The sequence below is a fragment of the Serinus canaria genome, chromosome 2, assembly GCF_022539315.1.
Source record: "Serinus canaria isolate serCan28SL12 chromosome 2, serCan2020, whole genome shotgun sequence".
Lineage (NCBI taxonomy): Eukaryota > Metazoa > Chordata > Aves > Passeriformes > Fringillidae > Serinus > Serinus canaria.
Window position 1 is genome coordinate 109,849,906 of NC_066315.1, and position 25,659 is coordinate 109,875,564.

The 25,659-nt window shown below is 40.3% G+C and overlaps 1 protein-coding gene across 6 annotated transcripts in view; it reads left to right on the top strand.

The window, feature by feature from the left end:
- Window positions 1-5,750: 5,750 nt before the first annotated feature.
- The window catches only part of SPIDR (scaffold protein involved in DNA repair), a 195,212-nt gene continuing 175,303 nt past the window's right edge, over window positions 5,751-25,659 (top strand). For 5 of the 6 annotated variants that reach the window (XR_007776917.1, XR_007776918.1, XR_001989869.3 and 2 more), the window contains exons 1-5: window positions 5,751-5,827; window positions 12,265-12,420; window positions 13,323-13,401; window positions 14,906-15,091; window positions 17,713-17,870. Coding sequence is in view for 3 of the 6 variants with exons in the window: in XM_050971123.1 (XP_050827080.1) it covers window positions 5,813-5,827; window positions 12,265-12,420; window positions 13,323-13,401; window positions 14,906-15,091; window positions 17,713-17,870 (594 nt within the window). In the remaining 3 variants the exon portion in view is untranslated. The remainder of the gene's footprint in view (window positions 5,828-12,264; window positions 12,421-13,322; window positions 13,402-14,905; window positions 15,092-17,712; window positions 17,871-25,659) is intronic. The other variant, XM_030228663.2, reaches the window with a different exon arrangement.

Genomic DNA, 25,659 nt, shown 5'->3' on the forward strand with positions numbered 1-25,659 from the left:
TCTTGTATCTTTTTATTGCACCTGCACTGGAGCCTGCCACACCACATCAGCCAGCAGTGCACTCTGCGCCTCCTGATTTCTAGGGAAGTGAGGCACTGGGATAGGCAAAAGATTGGAAAACATCAGGAGCAATGTTTCAAATGCAAACGTATTTCAGCATATGGCATGACACCTTGTGTTACCTTTGCTGCATGCTACTGGGAGAGAGAGTTGAAATTATACACATCAGGGTCTGTGATTTTATGGACCAAATGGAATCTATCCAGAAAGCAAATCAATTAAAATCCATTACTTGCACCCCACGAGGCATCTCATATATTGTGAGAGTCAGTGTTATTTTACAAGCTGGGAAGGTTTGATAGGAATTATGCACAAGTTATGGCCGTTAAGTGCAAACTATATGCAATGGTTCTTGTTCTGTATTATTAATTACACATTAATCAATTGAGATGTGCTTACACCTGCATTCTGCTTCCAGCAGCAGCAGCAGCTGAACTTCTGCTCTTGAAAACAACCCAGAACTTTAATACTTAGCTTCAGGTTACTGAGTTAAAAGCTTGATACCAGTTAAGAAAGCTAAAGTGTATGAACTTCAGTTCATGAGCCAACTCTAATTTTAATTAGTGTTCATAGCCTGAATTTTGATTTGGGATCCCCTCCATTGTTATTATCACATTTCTAAATTGTGTTATGCTATTGAATTAATTTACAAGGGTACATAAGGAAAGATTCACGACTTGTACTGTACTCACTGCAGTTTTTTAGTGCAAGTAAGTTACTAAAACAGGCCAAAGCATTTTAGAATTATCACTTGCACTTCTTAACTCTAACCTTAGAAGCCTCAAACATGAAAGCAGAAATTTGTCTGAACAACTATTGGGAGTATGATGGACAGTAGTAGAAAAGGTGTTTGCTTTTCTGAAAGGTAGAAGGTAGGCAAAAAAAAGAGAATTTTTTCTCTTTGCAGGCTTCTAGATTTATGTAAAAAATATATAGATACAGAAGATACATAGATATAGCAGACAGAGAATATAAGTTTTATTTCCTATTCTCTCAAAACTATTTTGGTGATAAATGAAACACAAAAACCCCCTCAGACCCTCACAAATACTCCACTAAACAGGGAATGTCAAAGACTGCCTACATGTGAAAATGCAATTGCTTGAACTTGTACTTCAGCATGTTCTGTGTCTGCTAATGAGCACATCAAAAGAGGCAGCCTAAGTTATACTAAAGAGCAGGAACCAGACTGGTGAATAAGTATGGAATATCACAGAGCAAGCTGAGACACAAGTAGCATGGGGTTTGAGAATACTGTGGAAATTGTACTGATCTGTGCCCCTACAGGACACGAAACAGCACGAGACAGACATGCAGCTCTCTCGAGGGTAAGGAGAGAATTTTTAATTTCTGGCTCCAACATTTATAGATCTCCAAAAGTAGCAGTGGATTGGAGGGTGACAGTGCCACCTCTCCAATGACACTGGACAAGCCAACAGTCCATCAAATTTCTCCTCTTCCATAAAAGAATGCAAAACAATAAGTTATTTATATAAAGTGTGTGAGAAAGTTCGTTACAAGAATGTAAACATCAGAAGGCTTAGAAAAACTTAAAAAAATCAGGGCGACAGATCTGCTAGCTGTTGATTTAAGGAATTTCCTTGATTTAGGCATCATGATTAATATGAATAGTTGGCCTTCAAGACCACACACACAGACTAGCCAAGGCCTGCAATCCAAGCACAAGCCATGTGCTTTACTGCTACACTATGCTGTCTCCATGCATACCAGAAGGGTAGGCAAATAGATGAGGGCTCAGGATGGCCCAGAATAAATAATAAATACATTATACACACACACATATATATATAAAGTAAATAATAAATAAATAACCCAATAAATCCTTGGGTTTCATGCTTCTCTCTCTAAGTTAGAATAATAAATTAATAATGATAGAGCTTCTTGGATAGGGAAGACTGCCTAGTATGGCAACTTTGATTTTTAATAATTTATTGTGTCTTGATTATTCCCCACCCTAAAGCTGTGTGCTATGCAATAGCCTTTATCTAGAAAGCATCTAATAGCACATTCCTGTAGAGACCAAACCCAAAATGACCAGCTGCCAAAGCAGTAGAAGAAGGAACTAATGTATTACCCTACCCACTCTTTAACTACTATACTCCCTTGGGCAAGGCATTTTTCAGGAGCAGTGTTTGTAAAATCTTCAACACAAGGGTACACCACAGTCATGATGAGGCTAAAGTAGTATTGATTCCAGACCTAAAAGAGGAAATTCAATATCTGGAGTTACTAAAATTTGTAAAGTTCAGTGTTATCAGCTCCTCAGTAATTTTAAAATCTTGTTGAATTAAATTAAGAGGTAAAACTTTCATGGCAGTAAACTGGTCTAATGTTTGAAGTTTAAAATTTGTCACTTTTCTCAAGCTCTGAATATGGGTCTGCATTTTTTCTCACCAGCTCGAGCCAAAAGAGAGTACTTTTATGACAGATCTTCAGTTTCAGATTGGAAAATATTATTTTATTTGCACTAACCCTATTAAACTACAGAGGCGTCTTATAAAAAGTAGGCAAATATGTTTCCCAAATGTTCCTGTCTGCCAGAAAGTTATGCACTCATACTCCTTTTATAGCAATGACACAGAGAAATAGCAAGAGATGACAAAAATGTCAGCCACTGCAAGATGCCAGGGGAGCACTTGGAGCTAGGATGCTGGGATGAGCTGGCTTAGGCTCAGTGAGCAGCCAAGACACTCCAGAGGCTGGAGCCCCTCCCATCTTTCAGACCCAGGGGCAAGGGCTGCTAAAGACATGGTTCCTGGGTGTGCTGATTCATTTAAAACATTTTTTTGCATTTGATTCTTAAACGATCAGCTATTAATTTTTAATTTGTGTGAACGTTAGAAACTGACTCTTTGATCCAATACAATCTGGCATCCCATGAGGGTTTTGTGGGCTTTTTTTTCCCCATTTCTTCCACAGTTTACAGCTCGCCTCAGCATAGTGATGCACTGTACTGTGAAAGAGTACAATTTAATTTAAAGTGGAACTGACATTGTAGCTTGAAGATTAAAAAGATTGAAGTGTTTAATGTAATTTCCTAGAAAAAACCTAGAATGCATGGAATGACCAAACTGCAACACAGCCTGTAGAAGAAAATGTTATTTTGGATCTAGACTGTGATCTGTCTAACCTAGGCCTTTGGATCACCTCTTGCCCGACAAACCCATGAAAACCTATCTGACCCTGAAAGACAGACTCTAAAGTATTTCATGAGTTTTTCCTCACCTACTTCATCCCAGTTCAGTATGTGGGATACTCGTGACTTTTAAAACTTTCCTGAAGAAATGACTCAAACCAAAAACCTTTTTCTGTGTTTGAATTTGACATTGTCTGTACCAGACTTTGTACACTGAAAAGCTTTTAAAGCTCTAACTTAATGCTCTGTAAGAGGAAATGAATCCATAAACCCATATTAGAATGAAGGACGGGCACATTCAATCAATATAAACAAGTGCTCCAAACTTCAGTAATTTAAACTTCCTTACTTATCTCTGTAAAATACTTCTTGTTTCTTTTTCTACATGTGTATTAAGGAACATTGGTGCAATCAACAGCACCACCAACAAATAAATTCCCTTTTTCCTGGATTTCACTACAGAAATAAATTTTTATTGCTAAAGGAAATTGTATTGTTTTAATAGAATTTTCATGCAACAAAAATACAAAAAGTACAGTATATCAATATATCAGTACAGTCAATCAGTATATCAGATAAAACAGTGGACTCAAACCATTATTTAAGCCTGTGAAAATATAGATATGCTTGTATATGTAGTTGAAAAACCAGTTCTTCAAAAAATAACCAATTGTGTTAATTATTACTTCCAAACTATGATGCACAGAAATTTTCAACAGACTTGAAGAATAACATGGTGGTATTATGAAATTTCAACTTTTGTCAAGAAGCTTGGCTTTTATTATTCTTTCTTGACATTATTCCTAATAATGAAATGGAGACATTATTTTTTAAAAAGCTGCAGCTCTTTTTTAGTTCATGTGGTTTTCTTACATGCTTTCTCTACTTCCATGTAATTTCCTTTTGCAAAGAACATGAAAACAAACAAAAGGAATCTATAGATTGGGTCACCTTCTTGGGATTCTATAGAAGTAAGTTCCTCCCAGCTGTGAGCACCTTGGAATTCCTGGAAGGAGTTTCTGTACAGAAAAAATACACTTTCTAAAGTAGGCCAGACTTCTGTGCTCCATTTCTCTGTGGTTCAGCTCTAACATAAGATTATTTAGCTAAGCAGTGCAATAACATACATTTTCCAAAAAAAACCTACCTTGAGGATATGTAATAGAATTAATTTGTCAGTCTGGTAATTTCAGAAGAAATTACTGCAAATTTTTGGAAGGATGAGAACCCAGTGCTTTTAATTCTGTTTTGAAAATTAAAAAATCAAAGGCAGTATGGGGTTTGGATGATGATGTTTCTGGCTCTTCTGTTTGCAAAATCCACTTTAATTAGTGGCAGTTTTATAAAGGGAATGCCAGACGGGTATTTGCCACAGGGTGCTTTGGGAAAAACACAAACTGAACTATAGACGGATATATGTAATTAGGGCTCGACAATAAAAATGCAGTCATGCAGTACCTTCTATCAAAACGTAAGTACTTTACAAATTCTAATCAAGTTATGAGACACAACTACCTTATTTTACAAAGACTGTTTATTATTACTTGCGTTTAAAAGCAGCACTGACAGCCAAGGTGACCTTGTCAAGAACATACAATAAGCAATATAAAAATAACCTATCTGTAAAATATAAAATATAACCATCCTTTATAACCAGTATAAATATAACCATCCTTTTCTGCCAGTGTTTCCACTTGCACCAGTAAAACATTTCAAAGGTGATCAGCTTTTTTTCCTTCTGTTAGCTGCAATTTATCATTTTATGAAAAAGAACGTTCATGAAAAGCAGTTTCAATTCCAAGTCAACATCTTGGCACTGACATTACACTTTTTGCCAGTAAATTTATTGGCTTACTTTTTGCTTAGGAAGTTAAAAAAAAGAAATCTTATTTCAATGGCATAACAGCAAACGTATTTTTCATCAAGTTCCTTGTGTTTAGGCATTAATTGATTAGGTATCTAGCCAGTGTTTCCACCCCTGTTCTTTCTTTCCTTGTGGTGTTAAACACTCTTTTGAGATTTACTTCTGAATGAACCTGGGAATCACGAAGGATGCATGCGTGACCTTGGCTATCACGAAGGACGCAGAGGCGAAACCCAGGCTGAAAACCTTCTCAGGGAAGGGCAGAGCTCAGACGTCGCTCTCCACATCACGCCCTCAAAAATCATCGCTGCCAACTCAGCCCGTGCCCTGGGCAGAGAACAGACGGCCCAGCTCGCGGCAGCCCCCTCGCTCGCCGCACCCCCAGCTCCGCCGGGGGCCTCGGGGCAGCTCGGCAGGGAGGGCAGGAGGGCCGCGGGGCCAGCACTGACATTTCCCGCCGGGAAATGCCCGCCGCCTCCTGACGAACGCTACCGCAGCCCCGGGACCACCGGGCCGGAATCACCGGCCCGGCCCCAGCGCGCGCTCGCACCGCGCCCCTCCTTCCCGGGAACCCCGCCCTGCTTTACGTCACCCGCTCCCCCCCCAATCAGAAGCCGCGGCTCCGGTGGCGCCAAAGCTGCAAAGGGCGGGCGCGGGCCGGGGGTTCCCTCGGCCCCGCCCCCGGTACTCCCCCGCCACGTGACCGGGGACGCGGCGCCGCGCCGGGGGCGATGCCCGGCGGGAAGGTACCGGCGGCGGGACGGGAGGAGAAGGGGCTCGGTCGGGCTGCTCAATGCTTCCTGGCCGCCCCGCAGGGCCGAGCCGTGGCGCTCCCCGCGCTCCTCGCGGCGGCCTTGCCGTGCGCCCCGGCCGCCGGCCAGCCGCGCCTCCCGGCCCTGCTGCGAGGGGCTCGAGGGCGGCTGGTGGTGGTGGTGGTGGTGGCGGCGGCGGCGTTGTTAGAGCAGCAGATGCCGCGCTGTGCCCTCGCTGCCCTTTCATATCCGGCTCCAAGGCGGTGCTTGTGTTTGGGACCCGCCACGCTGGACGCGGGGCGGGCGCCCGGGCCCTTCCCCGCGTTCCTGGCGTGCGCGGTTGCGCAACACTGACAGTGAGATCCATCGTGGCACAGCTGCACCGGGGGGAGCGCGGAGCTCGGCCTTCTTACTTGGCCGTCGGGGAAAAGTGCAGGGAGACTAAAGCTTGAGAGGAAAAGTGAATTGTGGGAATTGGCTGGGATTGGTACTGTTTTGAGCAGCTTCCTTGTCTGGGAGCGGAGGGAGGAGAAGCGCCCCGTACTGTTTTTCTATCCCTTTCCTTTGGTCATTTGCTTGGTGCATTGGATGTTCCCCGCAGAGGGGCACAGGATGTGCTGGCTCTGATTAGCCGTGCTTAGGCTAATAGTGATGTACTGCTGAAAGCGGGACTACAAGTGTTGTTTGACATATAGAGCTGAAAAATTACAGATCTGGTTCCTAGAGAATTTTTTCTATACTGGTGTGCATGTTTAACCGCTTTTTAAATATAAGCACGTTTAAAAGTAATTTTAATGGAAAAAAAATCAACAGCTTAAAAAAAATCTAATAAAAAAAGCTTTAAAATAACCTACTATACTTCACATAAATTAACCCGTAAATTGACACTACACATGTTTTCTTCTGAAAGGCTTTGCATTCTTGCCTAATGAGAAAATGCACACTTAAGTGAAACAGGATTTAACCAACTCTTGTTGCAATGTGGTAACAGCCTGTGATAATAGTAACTCCTTTTGCTGACAGAGATAATGTTCCTTGATGAATGAAAACTTATACTGATCAAGGGAAAATAGAGCACTTGCTGACTAATAATTGAATTGATTAAAAACCCATGTCAATCTGAGATGTGACAAAAAATGTGTGATACTGTTATTGTATCCTAAACATTTTGGTTAATTTAATTTTGTGTAAGCTTTTCTAAAATGCTCCTGTTTTAACTGCTTTCATAGATTGCAGATTTCTCTCTAACTACTTGGCACTAGTTGTTAATACACAGTATACTTCAATAATATTCCACGAGAGTTGGGTTTTTGCAGTGTAAGCATATAGTAATTTATATTCTTTCTTAAAAAAGGACGTGTAGGTTAAAAAATCCTGACATTCAAATGGCAATCTTATATATGTCAGTGTAAGTCATTGAGGATAGTCTTTTATCTAGTGTAGTAAAAATCATGAGCACCAAGAAAGGTTTTGAAAGAGCATTTTAAAAATTTTTGTCTCACACATCAATAGCAATGGAAAATTATTTTAAGATTTTAATTTGGTTTTAGTGTTTCTTTGCCATGAGACTAGAAGGAGGTATGGTATGGCAGGTTATCATTGCTGTCATTGCTTTGATTGTACAGTATACGTTTTTTTTATGAATTATTACAACTTGATGAGGACCTTTCTAGGGACCACATGTTTTCTTTTGAGTCATTTTTGGAAAATATGCATACTGACTTTCACAGGAGTAAAAAAATAATATTTACTGGAAAAAAATACAAATCATGACTTTGTCTGTATTTGAATGCTCACTTGAGAGTTTAAAATTTAAGGATGTTTTCATATTAAATTAGAACTTTACTTTTTATCTAGGCACTAAATACACTTTTAAGAACTCAGTATCATGAATATGGTGCTTTGCTGAAAGTGAGGTGCTTGTCAAATTTGGCTTTGTACTCTCTTGAAATTGGACTTTTGATGGCCAACACAAGCTGAAGTGTTTTAGTTGGAGTATTTTCATGTGAAACTGATGAGGACAAAGGTGAAAGATGAAGATGGCTGTTGGTCAGTGTTGGATAGTTGCATACCTTTGTGTGATTGGTCCCATCAGGTTTTTTTTTTTTAAATATGGTTAGTCTCTGGCAACTAGAGCTGTGATTTTCAATACTTTTTCATTCTACTCTGTTCAGGAAGACTGTAACAGTTGTATTTGAATAATTCTGGCTGATGTTTAAGTGACGTGACTAATTTTTGGATTTGAAAGCCAGTAGCAGGAGGAGTTCATGTAGTGAAATGTTTTATCACTAGTTTTCTCCTTCAGCTTAGGTTGCTTTTTGTGTTAGACAAGGTGATGTGTCAAAGAAATGCCACTTGCATATGAGGCAGATAATATATTGGGTCATGTGTTCCTGGGGGCTCTTCCTGTGGTTTCTGAAGAAGCCCCAAAGAAGCCCCAAAGAAGTGAAGGGTAAAGGGTGTGTAGTGAGTAGCCTTTGAGCATATGGTCCCAGTGACTTTATATAGGGTGTTTCTGGGTAACAAGTCTTGGGCATAAGTAACCTCAAAGATTGGTTGAGTGGAGATGTTCTAGATAGGAACATCTCTTTAAAAGGCACATCCAGCACTGCAGCCCCATACTTGCAGTAGTTTGTTGTGTAATCACTATGCCTTTTCATAGTTTTTTCAGAATGTGCCTCCCTTTTCCTCACACCTGCACCCATGTAGGCTGACTTGTCCCTTTACTCCTTTAGTTATTTCTAGTGAGATAAAGGTGAGGTTGCTTGCCGTGCCCTTTATGAGGAGGGCTTGGTCCTAATTCCACTAATGCCAACAGAAGTAACTCAAATTTTTTTTCACTCATTTAGAAGGAACTGCTCCAGAGACAAAATGCAATGCTCTTGGGAACAGAGGTCAAGGCAATTTCTATATGAGGTAGCCATACTAGCCTTCCCCTTTTTTACTCAAAATTTCAGAAGTCATATTTTGGCTTCTGACACCTTAGGCAATTTACAAGGTTCTTTGTCTGACTCTGTTTTGTAATAAATCTTGATTTTGTGATGTGCATGCAGGTCTACATGCTATAGCTCTTTTGAGCCTGATTCAGTGATTTATTTTTTTTTAAATTCCAGTACCTTGTTTCTAGACACTTCATGCATTCCTTTAATAAATTACACAAGTTATTTTTTGTGTGGCCCATTTTTATTTCAGATTAAAAGAAAGTTTATTAACCTTGTGACTCAAGATTAAAAGAACTCACAGTTGTTGCTACATTTCTTTGGGAGCAGCACAGCCTTCAGATTAGCTTAATTATAAATATTTATTCCTGAGAATTAAGTTTCTTAAAATGTTGATTTTTCTGCTGCCGTGAAGCAGGCTGGAGCAAGAGCAAAGAGCCTTTAAAACTTGCCATTTCTGCATGCCAGCAGATGTATTGCTGTGACAGAAATCCTTGGACACCACCCTATGTGCCAATGTGGCTTTGCAGGGGAAGGGTGACAGTGCTGTCTCCAACACTGGCACTGTTCCCACCGTGTCTGAAGGCAAAGAGCCAGGCCCTGCAGGCTGCTCTCAGCTCCCTCACCTGCTCCCAGGCCCTCTCAGTAACTGTGGGTTGAAGCTCTAGGTCCAGTTTCTTGAATTCACATCAAATATTTATATGGAGAGATTTAAATTGACAAGGAGTTTGGGATGGGGTTGGCTCTGGGGGGTTTTTGGGGGTTTTTTTTGGTGGTTGTTTTGTTTTTTCCATTTTTTTAAGATGATCTAGAATGTGGGAAATGGTGGCAAGGTATTTGTGTTAAAAATATGGAAGTCAAAACCACTGCTGTCAGTATCAGCAACTATAAATGCTTCTTCCCAAAGAAGTTTTCTGTCAGTTTGGTTTATCATTGCTGTGTCTGCACACACAGTCTGGTGAGTGGCAGTGCTTGGAAAGAAGAAGGGGAAGAGGGGACTCCAGTTGTTTCTGGTTTGTCAAGAAACCACATGCCCTGAGACAGCTCTGTAGTGCTGCGGCCTTAAAAATCTGAGCAGCCCTGCCTTTAGTCAGGCTAAGGAAGTGCAGGGTTAAATAAAACTCTTCTGCTGTTAAGTCATCAATTATGAAAAGTCTTCTTGCCTGTCACAGCCATGACTGTCTAGTACACTGAATTTCAGTTGTTTAAAAGTCGCTTCCAGTGCAACTTCAGATTGCACTCTAAATAGGAGTGTAGCCATCTAAACATAAACCTAGCTATTTGTTCTACTCAGTTTGCTTTTTTAACCTTGTCACCTGTAAGCCCATCCTTTCTATTTGTACCCTAGGAAGAGGGGGTTAACATGTAGCCTTTATCCTGCTGATTTTTATAGGGTGTCCCCTTCCCAAATCTTGGCAATTGTGCAGCCGTGGCTGTGTATCAGCTGCTACTTTCTGCTGCTCATCCCCTGCCTTTTATTCATCCCCTCATGCTCTTTCTTTCCTGTGTTTGCATTGGACAGCACTGAGAAATTGAGGTTTGCTGTCTGTCAGCAAATGTCATGATTTTAAGAATAGCATGAATGAGAAGCTTTACAGGGAGTAATTCCCTACTTCTATGTTTATTAAGCTTGCTAACAATAGAAGTATATTGCAAAGCCTGTTTCATGCAATTCTTTGTGCATGCAATTGTGTGCACTTATTTTCACTTGCTTGCAACCATTTCTGCTTTTAACTGACCATCAGAAGTGGTGTCCTGTAAACCTGCTTGCAAGCTATGGTGCTGCTGTTGGCACAGATGTGTTCCTCAAAACTGGAGCATCCCATTCAAGAAATTAGCTTCAGATGAACTGTATTCGATACTGTAAGTCTTTGTCTGCAAAATATATCTCGCAAAATCTTCTAGAACCAGGCTTATAAGCAAGACTCCCAGCATTGACTAAGGTTAAAAACCATCAGAAGCACTTGCCAAGAAGACAGTCCAGTGCAGAGGTTCCTGTCTAAGCACTCTGGAAATTGAGGCCAGCATCTTCACTGGGAGGGAAGCAGCATTTAAATTCTCTCTGTGTCATAATGCTAACCTTTCTTGTTAAACTGCTGTAGTCTCCTTACCTGGCATCGTGTCCTTACCAAAGCATTGTTGTTTCTGGATTTAATACCAGTCAGATTCAAGATTGTACCTTTCATATATCTGTGGGAGTAGTTATGGGGACAGTTTGACTTTGGTGATAATGAGTAGGTGCTTTGAAGTGTAAATAGCCCTGGCAGTATTAGAAGAGGCTCTTAGCAGGGTCAGTTATCTTACTGTGCACAGCAGGACTGTGTGACTGGAGGGGTGAAGTAAGATGCTGCTCACTGAATGCTTTTGGGAACTGCTTGTTTCCTTCCTTCTTAAGAGCCCTGAAAAAACCCTATGGAAAACAAATATGCATTGCCATTTACAAAATGCACAAAAAGTGCCAAATGCTTGTGCTCTCAGGCATGTGGTATGATTCTTGGGTCTGTGCAGGGCCAGGAGCTGGGCTTCTGTCATGCTTGTGGGTCCCTTCCAACTCAGAATATGTTTGACATGTATGTTACAGTCCTGATTGACCAGCCTGGCAGAAAATGTGTGTGCTGATGAACTTAATTTGGAATAATAATTATTTATACATAGGAACTGGAGTTGCTTGAGAGAAGGCATATCAGAAGAAGACAGATGTAGTTAGATGATACAGTCAGTGCTTTCTAAGATAAATTTCAGTAGCACAGTAGGATAAGATGTTTATCGTACTCAAGTTCAATTTCTGTGTGTAAACTGGTGTTGAATCTGAGAGATAGCTTTGGATGTGATAACAGGCAGTTCTCTCATCTTCAGCTATTTTCAGATGTTACAATCTCTTGCATGAAATTAGCACTGGATGCCAATCCTGTTTCGTGACTTACCTAATGCTCCAAATGACTTCTGGCATCCCTTGTTAGGGGAAGGCAACGTTTTTGGTGGGGAAATGGTTGTGGAAGTAAGGGTAATTCTTACAGCTGAAAGAGCCTGGGATGGTTTTATTTTTTTGGTTGATTAGCTATTTTTAATGGTGAACTGTATAGCGGTACCTAGTGTGACCTCCTGCGCAAACAAAATTAAAGCACAATAAATATGACTTGGAAATCATTATTTAATTAAAGTGTATTTTGGTGAGCTCTTCCTGTGTAACATAATATTTTCAGCTTCACTGAGCAGCTATCAGGTATTATGAGATGTAACTTAGACCAACAGAAAGTGTATTTATTAAAAATTTAATTTACCCCTGACCTTGGTGGTGGTGTTATTATTTAGAGCTGCACAGAAGATGCTTGCAAATGTTTGAGATTTTTTTTTTCCCTGAGCTGATTAAAAATTGGAATTTGTTTGTAAACATTCAGAAAATACTAGGGGCAATCTAGAGTAAGTAAATTTAACTTGAAATTGATTATGTCTACACTGTGTTTTTAATGGGTTTGTTTTTCTTTTCTCTAGCGGAAGAGACTTTGGAACACAGAACGCACACCATTCCCAGATGAGACACCTCTAGGTCTGAAAAAATCAAATATCAGGACACCAGTGTCTGCCACTTCGATTTCCAATGCATGGCTTAGGTGTGGGGATGGCTTTGAGAGCACGTCAGTGCTGGAGGTAAAATGCTGCCTTAGTGGTGTAACAAAGAGATGCAAACTGACAGTGAATTTCCATGCTCGAGTGAATAATAAGATGATGCCTTTTCTTTTGGTGTTGTTTCCTAACTAACAGCATGTTGTTGCAACTGTCAAAATAGACAGAAAATGGAAAACACAGTTACATAAGGACATTGTCTTAACTTGTTAGTGTAACTCGTGGAGCATATGTTAATATGTTGTGTTCTAGATAGCACTCATCACTTACAAAATTTCAGTAATACACTGAAGGATGCAAAAGTAATTTGACATTTGGGATGGACTACTACATTTCCTAAAAAATATGGAACAAAAATGCCATAGTTTGCATCTGAAGAGTTTTTGCTAGACCTAAATGGTGTGTTTGTAATAGTGAATTGAGTGTAGAAAATCCTGCTTGACCAGCCAGATCTAAATAAAAAGTATTTTCTGCTGACCCAAGCTGCTTTTCTGTTTCTTCTTCTAGAACTGAGCAGTCACAGTGTTGCATATCTTATGGGATATAGTAAAATCAGAGACAGGGCAACCAAGTAATTTTTCTGTAACTTTTCAAGAGGACACATGCTTTATCAAGCGTGTTGTTACTGCCCACTTTGACATTTTAGTTCTGAAAATACTGGCTCCTGTTCTTCTCAAGTCACATGTGATTTCTGTCATAGTCACAGAAAGTTTGTAATTTCCAAATCTATGAAAATTCAGATTTTATGTTACTAATCTCATGCTTTAATACTCCATTATATTACAGTCTTGTAAAAGATTTTAAATTTAATTTGAAATTTTTCTGCTAAGCTGTGGTAGGTGAGTAACAACAGCTTTAAATATATTTATACATGTTAAAATTATTTTTAATGTCCTAGTGATTAAATCTGTCTCTTTTTAATATAGTCCCAGAGGCCTTCTAGTAAGAAATCCAGAATTAAGAAGCGTCTTGGACCACTGTTAACATCTGCTGAAAGTGCATCTAGTATGTTTTGATTATTTCACATTAACATTGTCAGTCATTGTTACTTTATTTTGTTCTGTATTGGGGTTAGGAGTTGGCTCAAAGTACTGGTTGCTTTCTTCTTCTTCTGTTACTGTAATTAGAAGCTAATTTTGATAAGACACACAGTCTCTCACTGTTGTGGTGGGGCTCATCCATTCACCCATAGTGCCAGAAATTTATTCTGCAAAGCTGCAGGCACTCAGCTATTGCTTTTGGAAAGGTGAAAGAAGCATCACTAATGCTGTATATGGTGTGTGTTATAAAAGGGATGGGATATTTAAATGCTTCACATTTTATTAGGAGGGAATGAAAAATAGCCCTTAGCTGTATAGATTGAAAGTGAGATTATTCTGTTGTCTTCTAGACAGAAAAGCAGGCACGAGAGCAGGCATATTTTGTAAATATGAGCAATAGGTAGAAAACCAGAGTTTTATCAACCTCCTGCTTTTACAATCTTCTGTATGCCCCCAAGTTGCTTAATATTGGCATTAAAAAAAAAAAAGAACTCTAGTCAGAATAAAGAGGAGGAGGACTTACTGACTCTTTCTAGTTCTTTCTCTTTTGTTTTTGAGCCCAGAGGAAAGAAAGAGGGGGTGGTATTTTTCAGTTTCTATTTCTGCTTGCTCCAGCAGCTGTGCTGCTTCTGTTGGATGTAAGTAGGTGACCTACTGGGCCCTTTTTTTCACCTTTTGGTCTTCTAGCTTTTCTAGATTTCTGAGAAGAACCTCTCTTGTTGCAGGAGGAAATGTGGTGGTGTTTTACTCTTCTGGGCCCTTCTGCCTAATTCCAAACTCCCAGTAATTATCTAAATTCCCATTTACTTATAACGTTTTAGTAGTGGTAGGAAGTGGAAAATTCTGCCTTCCTAGTTCTCTATGCTCCATGCTAAGCATGAATCCTTTTCTCCTTGCTTTTATGATTAAAAATAATGCAGAATGGTATTTTGAATTAAAATGTCTTGCTTCAAAAATACACCAGCTTTTCTTTGCAACACCTGAGAAGTTTTGGTTTTTTTCCTGAAAAAACTGAAAGAGAAAACTGAAGAGTAATCTCTACTGATGGAATACTTTTATTCCTTTGTTACTTGTTGGATGAAGTCGGAGAGCTCCCAAACCCAGAATTCTAAGGACAGTCTTTCTTTAAACCACTCAGCATTTCACAAGGGTACATGTGGAGGAGTGTTAGGACTGTGTGTAGGGAGACTAAATGTCAGACAGTCATGACTTGTCCTCACACTGCTGAAGGACACAGTTGTAGCCTCATTGTATAAAATGAATTGTTAGCATTTATTGTGGAGAACTAAACTGAAAATAATGTATGTATGAATAAAAAATACATGTGAGTTAATACTTCAGTATTAATGCCTAGTAACAGAATTTATAATTTTACCCTTTAAAAAAGTACAGTTTAATTTTTAATGCTTTTAAATGTAACAAAACTGTGTTTCTGTAACAGTCTAACACTTTGCAATGCTTTTTCATAGAAGCTGCTGCTGCTGAAAGTGCTAAGGAAGCTGAGGACATAACATGGACCTCTAGTGGCAGTGATTTTTCAGATGATGGAAATAAAACATTGATTCCAAGGTTGCACAGCAAAAAAAGTGACGCTTCCAAAACAGAGGAATTGCCTAGCAGATGTGATTTATTGTTAGAGGATGGAAGTAGTGAAGGTAAGTTCAAATGCAAGATTTATCAAGAAACCTTCTGTCAATTTCAGGTGCTGTAATGAAAATATTCTTGAAGTCATTCTGACAAAATTACATGATCCATTCCTGTTTTGGTTGGATCAGTTGGAGGGGTTTGGTTTTGTTTTTTGGGTTTTTTTTCATAAATCTCATTTGAATATAGAGTAAGCTTTTAGTATAAATTATGTACAAGAACTTTAAACCTTGGAGTAAAGGAACACAGTTTTCTGCTTCTACTGACTAGATATAGCAGACTTTGCAGCTGCAGATAGCATCATCTTCTGTGCCATGCATTTTTATTTCACAGTTCTTCCTTGCTTGCCCTGTTAGCTGCACTGTGTGAACAACCATGACTTTAGTTCTTAGAACTTCCTTTCTAATTCATGGACCAGGAAATGACAGAGAGGAGAGAAAATTATTAAAAAGTGCAGCTGAAAACAAAAAATTGTATGCTATATAATAAAAGTGTTAATTGGGATAATGTATAAGTTGCATTAGGACTGGTTAGTTAGTCTTTACAATGTAAAATAAGTTAGGTTAACTTTGTAGTACTTCAGCTAGATCTGAAATATTACGGTTACACTGGATCCTGAATGTCTGGCAAAGCATTCAAAAGCTGCTGTGAGCTGAGCAAATAGATTGACTTATTGATGACTTTTTGTTTCGTGTGTGACACTGGTGAAATATGCTCCTTAGGTTTAAAATAAAAAAGCAAAATCTTTCTCCTTTCATCTATATAACACTGTCATTGGCATATCTGATGGCTATTTTTTGTAATTCCTAGTAATTTTCTTCCTTTTGAAGAGGAAAGACTGTTCATTTTCTAAACTGCAATCTGCTGCTGAATAGGAATTTTTCTAACCTACCATTAATATCATTCACTTGTCCTCTGCAAGTATATCCTGCAGGCTTCAATCTTCCCTTTTTTTTTTTTTTTTTATAAGAGACAATACACAGGCATACTTCTGTGCTTATAAGATAGCAAGATTTGATTTCTCCGTGTAATTGAAGAAACTCTGATGTGTTACATATCTGTGTGAAGGTTACTGAGAAAATCCAATAATTGTCATGTTTTTCTTCTAAACCCAAAAATATCCTGAGAGCATGGGCAGTAAAAGAACTGTAATTTCCATGTTTTTTGAAGTAACTATGAAATACACTAATTTTAGCATTGTACCTAGTGTGCCTCTATGTGTGTGTGCATATATAGGTGCAGTTGTAGGAGTGGTGACAGTAGGGAAAAAGTATTTTTTAAAGAGATGTTCCCTTTCATGTGAAGTTCACTTTGAGTGTCAGTACTTCAGTGTGACAAAATAAATTAGATTGCCTTGTATTTCATCAAGGAATTTATTCTGTTGTCACACAGCTTCAAATGAAAACTCTTTGCTCTACTTGGTTGCTGATGTCTGTGTTTAAAATTTCTGATGAGGCTTCCTCATAGTCAGAAACAGAACTGCATTTGTGTGTGTAATAGTAGGCAGCATTATAGCTGTGTGTTGGTCTGGGTGACTTCAGAGTCTGAAAGGTCAATGTAGGAACTAGTATTTAGATTACAGTAGCATTGCCAAGTACAGAAGCTACTGCCACAGTTCCATGGATATGTACAGATGCCTGGAGCATGGTGCAGGTGCCTTCTTTCTCTGCTGCTCTCCCCTGTACATGACAATTCCAGTGTTAGAAATATGACATTTACAAAAGCAAGAAAGCATCGTCCCAAAAAGCTTCCATCCCTTCTCCTTTGAACATGCTCATTTATGCAAAACACATTGAAATTATCTTTCTCAGTACCTTGCGGCATTTGGACCTAAAGGATTGTGAGGGTGCTACTGCAGCTCAGGTTTCCATACCCTTCAGTAGATCCTTGGAGTTACAAATGGACTTTTGGAGTTCCATTAAATACCACATGGTCCTGAGGATGGTGGAAAAAAGTCCTGCATTTCTGTCTGCATCTCTTTGTTTATTGCCATTTAATTGTGGGTTTGTCTGGGCTTTTTTATTTGTTGGTTTTTTACCTCCGTTTTCCTTATTCCTGTTTCTGTTAATCTGTCCTCAACAATTCTCTCTTTGATATACTTAGAGATTTGACTTGCAGACCTGTATATTTAGGCATAGTGTTCCAGCAGGTGACCATTTCAACTAGCTTTTTCATTCCTCTGTGAGGGTTACCACCAATAGCAGATGTTAGTTAACATTGTTTAAGGCATTTGCTTAGAATAGTTAATTCTGAACAAGTACATGTGGAAAATCCAATGCAGCTGGGCAAAAAAAAAAAAACCAACCCTAACCAAACCATGGAAAAATTAATAATAACTAAACTAAAGAGAACACCCTACCTACCTGTGCAGTTAAATGTACTGCCTCTTTGCACAGTACTTTGAAATCTTCTTTTTTTGTATGTATGTGATTTTTATCCTTCCTCACAGAACGTTTTCAGCTAGTTGGATTTAGTCTTTATGAGACACAAAATACTTAAACATAAAGATCAGTTGAACATATGTAAAAAACAATGTTGCAAATCTTCCCCCAAGTTCAAGATAGCTGTAGTATTACTCTGTGCTTATGATAGATGGTGATTAAAAAAACTTTTTATCAATCTTCTATTTTAGATGAATTGGAGCTTATTGACTGGGAGAAGGATACTGATTCCACCGACCGGTGCAATGGGTCAGAAAAAGAGGACAGCTCAGTAGAGATATCAGACTCAGACTCTTGCACAAATATTAATTCTCTGCCTGTCAAAGAGGAGAATGATGAGCTTTCTAAGGTGAGAAGCTGTTCCAAGTCTAAGAAAAAAACCTGCTGCTATAATTATGGAATGTATTCATATTTGTTTGCATTTGAATTGGGATAGTGTGAGGATTTTGCTTACTTTATCTTTTCAGAAGGAATTCTGTGCACAAGAATTTCAAGGCATTTTCTTTGACTGCCAACCTCAAAACCAAGCAGTGCCCCTCACACAGAGCTTGGTAGTGTGGTCACTGAATCACAGGATGGCTGAGATGGGAAGGGACCTCTGGAGAGTGCCTAGTCAAACCCCTCTGCTCACATCTGGGCAGCTGAAGCTGGCTGTTCAGGGCTGTGTCAGGTTTTGTTTTGAGTATTTCCAAGAGCAGAGACTCCACAACTTCTGTGGGCATCATGTGGCCAGTGCTTGGTTACCCTTGCAGAGAAGCGACTTGTTCTTATATTAAAATTGAATTTCTTGTATGTCAATGTGTGTGCAAAAAGTCATCAGGTTGGAGGGTTTCTCACCAGAGATGATCATCTGGACTCTGTACAGTCCCTGGCTGCTTGTGACAAGTTGGTGCCCAAATATCCTGTAGTGTGGTGGGTGAGAGACCTCTTCCTATTTCTCTTTAGTAGCTTGAGACTGTGACTCTCTAAAACCCCAGGTGTTGGGAGTAGAGCATGCTGGGGTAAAGGACTCCGTGCAGGACTCCCTATTCAGTGATGATGATTGCAGAGCTCCAGTAAGGGAAAATAGTAGAACTGAATATTACCGGCTAAGATATGGTAGGTTTTTTTTTTTAACTGCAGAAAATGTAAGTTTATTTCTAAAGAAGCATTCTGTGTCAACTATAGATCTTTATTTAGTATCTTGCAGTGAACTGACCTGTGTGAAAAGACTTGAGATGTGATGGTACCCTAGGCCAAAGTAACATTTGAATTGTGCTGCTCAGGGTCACTGTCCCTGGAGGTGTTCACGCAAAGACTGGACGTGAAGGTGGTGGTGTTTGTTCAGAGATTGGGTTCGATGATCTTAGAGGTCTTTTCCAACCCAGGTGACTCTGTCACTGTGATTTACCCTCTCTCCGGTGCTGGGGGCTGGTGCCGCGCCAGGGAGCCCCGCGCCGGCAGCGCTCCCCGGGATGTGGCGGGGAAGCCCCAGCCGGGGCGGGCAGAGCGGAGGAGCCAGGCTGTGATCCCCAGAGGGGCAGCCGGGGGAAGGGGCAGCGCTGGCCTGGCAGCCGGGGACCATGGGCCCGAGGAGGTGCGGCTGTGGGAGCGGCGGGAGCGGATCCGCCGGGGAGCGGTGCTGCTGCAGCCCGGCAGAGGGCACCGCAGGCCCGGGAACCTCGGCCGGTGGGGCCACGGGCCGGGCTGTCAGCGAAGCCTTATTGAAACTCGTTTATGTATCGATTCTGTATTAAAATGCTCGCGAGTGAGTGTGGCAGGGAGTGCTGCTCACACAGGAGGGAGAGCAGCCTCCAGTTTGCCAGGACTCAGCCCCATGGCAGGGCGCTGGTGCCTTGCTGGGGCCGCAGGGTGGGACAGTGGCTCTGTCCGTGGCCCCTCATCACAAGAAGGACATTGAGGGGCTGGAGCGAGTCCAGGGAAGGGCAGCGGAGCTGAGGAAGGGTCTGGAGCACAGGTGTGATGAGGAGAGGCTGAGAGAGCAGGGGATGTTCAGTCTGGAGAACAGGAGGCTCCCTGGAGACCTCATCACTCTCTACACCCACCTGAAAGGAGGCTGTAGCCGGGTGGGGTGGGAGTCTTCTCCCGGGCAACAAGTGAGGGGACAGAAGGAATTAGCCTCAGGCTGTGCCAAGGGAGACTCAAGTTGACACCAGGAAGAATTTATTCACAGAAAGAGTGATCAGACATTGGAAGGGGCTGCCCAGGAAGGTGGTGGAGTCACCATCCCTGAAGGTGTTTAAGGAAAAACTGAGTGTGGCACTTAGTGCCGTGGTCTCGTTGAACGTGGTGTTTGGTTGTAGGTTGGACTTGGTGATCTTGGAGTCTTTTCCAGCCCAATTGATTCTGTGATTCTGTGAAGCAGCGGATCTGGCTGTGACCTGGCACTTGTCAGGCTCTTGTGGGTGTCAGTCCCACTCTAGCATCTGTAGCTCAGAGTTCAGCAAGGGTTAGTCAAGTGTTTTCAAGTTTTGAAGAATTTATTTTATATAGCCTAAATCCCAGGTTGCAGCATCAGAAGAGGCTGCGTGGTCTGCATAAAGCTGTGAAAACAGATTTATGCCAGTGGTAAAAGTTGTCCTGTTTTTATTACACCAGCATGACTTATCCCAGTGTACACGGAAAGTTGGATAAACATTATGAGACACGTTCATGTTAACGATGCTCATGAGAGGGTTTTTTGGGATGCAACCATACTGTAATAAAAAGTTTTTAAGTCTAACCAGAATAGTTATGCTAGTACAAAAAATGTGGGTACATTGGAAAACTGAGATTGTCCCTACAGATTTCCTCTTCCCCCATCCCAGCTGGAGTGGCACACTGTGGGAATTTTGCTGGGTGGTCACCCTCAGCAGAAAACTTCCTTTTGGGAATTCAGTGTATGCAGGAGGGTAAATCCCCAGTGATTGCTCTGCCTGCTGCAGCCTTTGTTTTGCTTTACTTGGGATATGCTGTCTTCCAAGGAAAAAACTGCTAGAAAAAAACTGCAGGCAAGACAAGAGGTTTCCAAGACAGAAAAGAAAAACACCATTCACTATAGGAGGTCATTTGCTGTATGAGTATTCTTTAAAAAGGCCTGTTAATTTTGTGGCCTAGTTCATGGTGAGGGAAGGGGAAAAAAAGCCAAATGTTGATATATCATCATTTTTGTGGTATTTACTAAATATCTAGAATCTAATGGAGTGTGTGGATAATCAAAAGACCATGAAATTTCTTTTACGCCACTTCAAAATATGCCAAATACCAAGAGGTTCTGGAGGTTTGGGATTACTGCCAAAATATCTTTATGGTAGTATTTACTCTTGGTAGGAGTGTATTATGTTTCTACTGGGAAATTTCTTACCCTACTCTCTTATATTCTAATATATCTAATTTAAAAATTACTTCTATTCAGTGATATTAACTGCATAGAAAAGCTTCACACATTGTTTTGGTTGGAAGATAAGACTCTTGCTTATCTCTAGGCTGTAAAGCTGCAGTCACGACTCAGTTTATGTTCCAAGTCCCTGTGCTGTGTCTTTCCTATCAGCTATCCACTTCTGATGTGTAAAGCTGCTTGATAGAGGATAATTAGGAAGGCAAGTTGAAGCTGGCCTTGTGGTAACAGCTAATTTTTGTCTTCAGAATTTTTGAAGGAAGCATGTGCAAGATATGACAAGACCATGCTTTGCTTTTCTTTAGCTGTTTTTAGGGGATGAGGGAGTTATTTTTTGTTAGCTTTCATTTGACCTATAAGTGGTTGAATTTTTGCTTAAGATGATGCAGGACAAAGATATGACAAGGTGACCCCAGATGGTTCTATTCCTTCATTTCTAGTTACCAGTGGTGGGACACCTAGGGCATCTTTTTTCTTGGAGAATATGGTACTAAAATAAAGATTAAGCGTTAATGTTAATTTTTCAGCATACATTGTTTTCCAAAAGAGTGCCATGTAATAACTTCAAAATTGAAAACTCCCTATTTTTATGCATTGGTAGTGACTACTTTTTGCCAAACTTATCTAGAGACTTTTTGCATTGTGAGCTAAGTTCTATATTTTGTAAGAACTGCTTATCTATGAATTATTTTAAACTTATAAATATTTAAATGCTAGAAATTAAATGAAAATGGGTGCTCCTATGGGTAAATTCCTCTCTCCTTCCACACTCCCTCTGAATCTGGGAACTTTCTCTGGCTCTGTGCACCGAGTGGCATCATCTTCCCTACTTGAACCCTTCCTCAAAACACTTAATCCCTTAAAGTAGGCCAGCATTTGTATGGAGTATATAATTTTGTTATCTTACAAGAGTATGGCCTTTTCTTTGTGCCCTCTCTAGTAAATCCACTTTATCAGTTTCTGATTTGTACCTAGATTTGCTTGCTTTTCATGGGGAGCAAGTAAAGTTTATCCCAGAATGGTGTGAGGAATTAGTCTTATGTACTTGCTATGTAGCATAAATAAAGTTTAACTGGTTACAACAGATCCTCTTTATTTGCACAGCACACTGATAAGTGTAGTAGACACTTTTCTGCTGATCTTAACTTCTGGTTTGGGTGAAAATTTATCTAAAAATCACATGGTTAAGAGCTTGTTCCCTTTCAGTCTTAGAACCACAGAATTGCTTGGCTTGGAAGGAAGATTAAAGATCACCAAGTTTCAAACCCCTGACATAGGCATCACCTTTCACTAGACCACGTTGCTCAAAGCTCCATCCAACCTGGCCTTGAGCACTTCCAGACGTGGTACACCCATAACTTCTCTAGGCAACTTTTTCCAGTGTCTCACCACCTTCACAGTAAAGATTTTCTCCCCAATACCTAAAGGTGCTCTGGTTCAATTTAAAGGCATTTCCCCATGCCCTGTTGCTATAAGACCTTGTAAGAAGTACCTCTCCAGCTCTCTCAAGAGACTTGGTAGGGACTGGAATACATAGAGAGTGGTAATATCCCCAAACTGGTATGCTGAATGAAGACAGACAACTGAAAAAGAGATTTGCCATGTGTTATGTGTTTCAAAACTCTTTAATAAATCCCTGCCACATTCTCAGCTCTCTATTGTGCTGCAGTCTGTTTGCCCTGACAGTGGATGAGCTGATGTGATGCTGAATAATGTGCAAAAACTATTTTAATGTTGTGCAAAAGCTTTATTTTGGGGTTTTCCCTGAGTGAAGAACACATTATTTTAGAAGTTCTTCCTGCATGGATATATGCAGGTCTGTGTCTCTTACCTGAGACCTTCTGATCTTTCAAATTAAGGTTCATTCAGTTGTTTAGTTTGTGGATTTATTACTGTCTTAACCTGGCTCTTAAAAAAAAGCCCTCAAAACAAATTCTGTCCTTCTATGGCATTACATTGGAGGGAATTCAACATACTTAATGAAATTCTGAAGAGGTCACTTAAAGGATGAGCAGGCCAAGATTTGCTGTTATTTCTGGACTTGCTTTTGTGTCCTGGCTTTCTTGGTCCATTATAATAGTAATTATAACTAACATTGGCTTGGTAATTAGAATTGAGTCTGGAACTATGGTTGTGTAACAGAATTTAAAACAGGTTATCTCAAGGTAGGGAATCATTAATAGGGCAAATGGAATTTGTGTCATCCTGTCAGACTGATGACTTAACATGGATAAAGGGTGATGATATGACTGTGTTATTGCAAGCACTTACTTTTGTCAGTTCATTACTGAAGGAACACAAAATATACAAAATACCCACAAACTTCCATTTTTTTTTTTCTAAATGTAATTTATGGAAAAATTCAGGTTGGAAACAATTTCCAGATTTCTCCAATTCAACCTGCACAAGACAGTCTCAGATACAAGGTCAGACAAGTTTGCTTAGTGCTTTATCTAGTTGGATCCTGGAAAACCTGAATGATGAATACAACATAACCTATCTGAGCAGCATCCTTCTCCCTTCCCTGTGTCTCTCCTCCTTGTCTTTCCAGAAAGAGGAACCTTATATTTCGGGGTAGAGCTGGGCTCTTCAACTGGGCCTTTTAGGCAAGACCTACAGGTCAGCAGATTGCAAGTCAGTAGTGGTACAGAAACAGACACCTTTTGCATTCATGCCTGCAAAGTGAAAGGATTTATACTTGAATGACCAGACAAAACTGAATCTGTGTACTAGCTGCTTTCTGCTGCATCCTGCCTGCAGGGATATCTCTGCTTCTTCTGATACTTGAAGCTTTTTTCCTTAGTCACAGACAATATTTCCTCTCTCAACTTTCTGTTTCCATTATTTGGTCAGATTATCAGAATAGGAAACAGGATGTTTCTGGATGCACTATAGCTATTTGTGTTATAACTAGGGTTTTTTTTTTCAGTCTGTAGTCAAACAACGATCCCATTTAGTTTAAAACAGGACTAATGACACCAGTTAATACCTAAGTGGCTCAGATATTCCTTGTTTTGATGGTTTAAACCACCTTGGGACTATTTTTCTTCATAATTCTGGGACACAGGAGTTCAAATGTTAGTGTGGCTGAATTGGTTCCTTATCTTCCTCAAGAATACAGTTATATGAGTGTCTTGATACACATTATATACATGGTTTTGGTAGTGTCAAGATGCCTGAAGTCTGTGATGCCCATTTTGAAGGAAGCATCTTTGATCACAGTTTTCATACATACAGGTAGGTGATTCCACAGTGTCACTGGGGTAGCTGTGCTTCTTTCTACCTTGTTTGTGAAATTCCTGGATGACTTAATAACTAAGCTTAGCTGAGATTTCTGTGTACCACATCCTGGGTTCATGAAATCTGATGGATCACAGCACCTATGACAGTGACATAAATACTTTAGACCTTGTTGCCTTAAGCTGTCATTCCCAGAGTGTATTTTTATGTTGTTTGAAGCACCAGGCTGTTTGTGAATGCTAATCCAACCCCTCTGTTTGTTTAATTTAAGGCTTCAGTTCAGCCCCATATTCTTTCTTACACAGCTCTGGAGAGCAACAACTTTAAGCACAGCTGACAGCATTGCTGTCTTGGCATCCATGTATTGAATGCCCCTCTCTTTGTGGTCTTCCCACATCCTCCCCAAGTCTGCCTGGTGTTTTAAACAAGATTCAAGAGGCCTGTCCTGCAGCTGCATGCCACACAAGGCATCTGCATTTCCTCAGGTCCAGCACCTCTCTGGGGCATGGCTCTTGACAGCACCACAGAGGATCTTTGAGAGTAACAGGGAGAAGCAAAGCAGTATGCTTGGCCTGTCAGGGCCCTGACCTCCATCTAAAGAGCTGAAGCAAAGAAAGAGGGTCTTGTCTGTCTCCTGTTGGTAGATTCCCTGGTTCTGCAGCAGAAGAGGCTACAGGGATGAGCAGAGCATGCACTGCTGGGAGTGCAGTACTCTCCTTTGAAAGGAGAGAGAGGATAAAGCCAGAGGAATTAACAGCATTAATAGAAAGTTAAAGGCTTTTGTTTGCTTGTTTACTCACCTCTGATGAAGCTTTCTGTTGTTTGCTATTATGGATAATTTGCTAATAGTTTTGTGTTCTGCAAAGGGTCATGAACACAGTGAGAAAGCTGCTGAGTTTTGATTTGTCTGACTTTGTCTTCCAAACTATCTCAGGATAGTTTCTCAAGATAAATTGGTGGGGAGAGATTTGAACTTATTGGAAATTTATTTTGAAGATGTGGTGGAAGAGAACTTTCTTGGGACACATAGGTCCAGTCTTAATAATTTCTCTTTCTTATAAATGTGCTTTCTAAATACTGTAGTTCTGGAAGGAGGCCTGAACAGAGCAGATTGGCTAATGGCTTGAATTCTCTAAAAGCCTTTGGTTACGTCTTCCTTGTGGGTTATGACGGTGCTTTAAAAATAATTTTATGGTCTTTCAGTGGCTGGTTCTGTCACCCATTTTGTTAATTCATGGCATCAGGAGAGGGACCTGATTTATTGGAGAAAGTAAAGTTTTCTTTTACTAGGATGTTTGTTGCAACCAGTTGTGGAAAAAAGCATTGCATGTCATTTCAAGGTTCTTAGTGCAATTGCAGCTTCCATCTTTTCACAAGTGAGTTTTACTGGTGTTGAGGTTTGTGACAGCAGTATAAGAAAGGCATTCATATGCATAGGTTACTCATTCTTCTTCTTTCATTGTCTGCCTCAAAAAAAAAAATTGCACGTGCATTTACTGCTTATAAAATGGCTTTTAAGTGA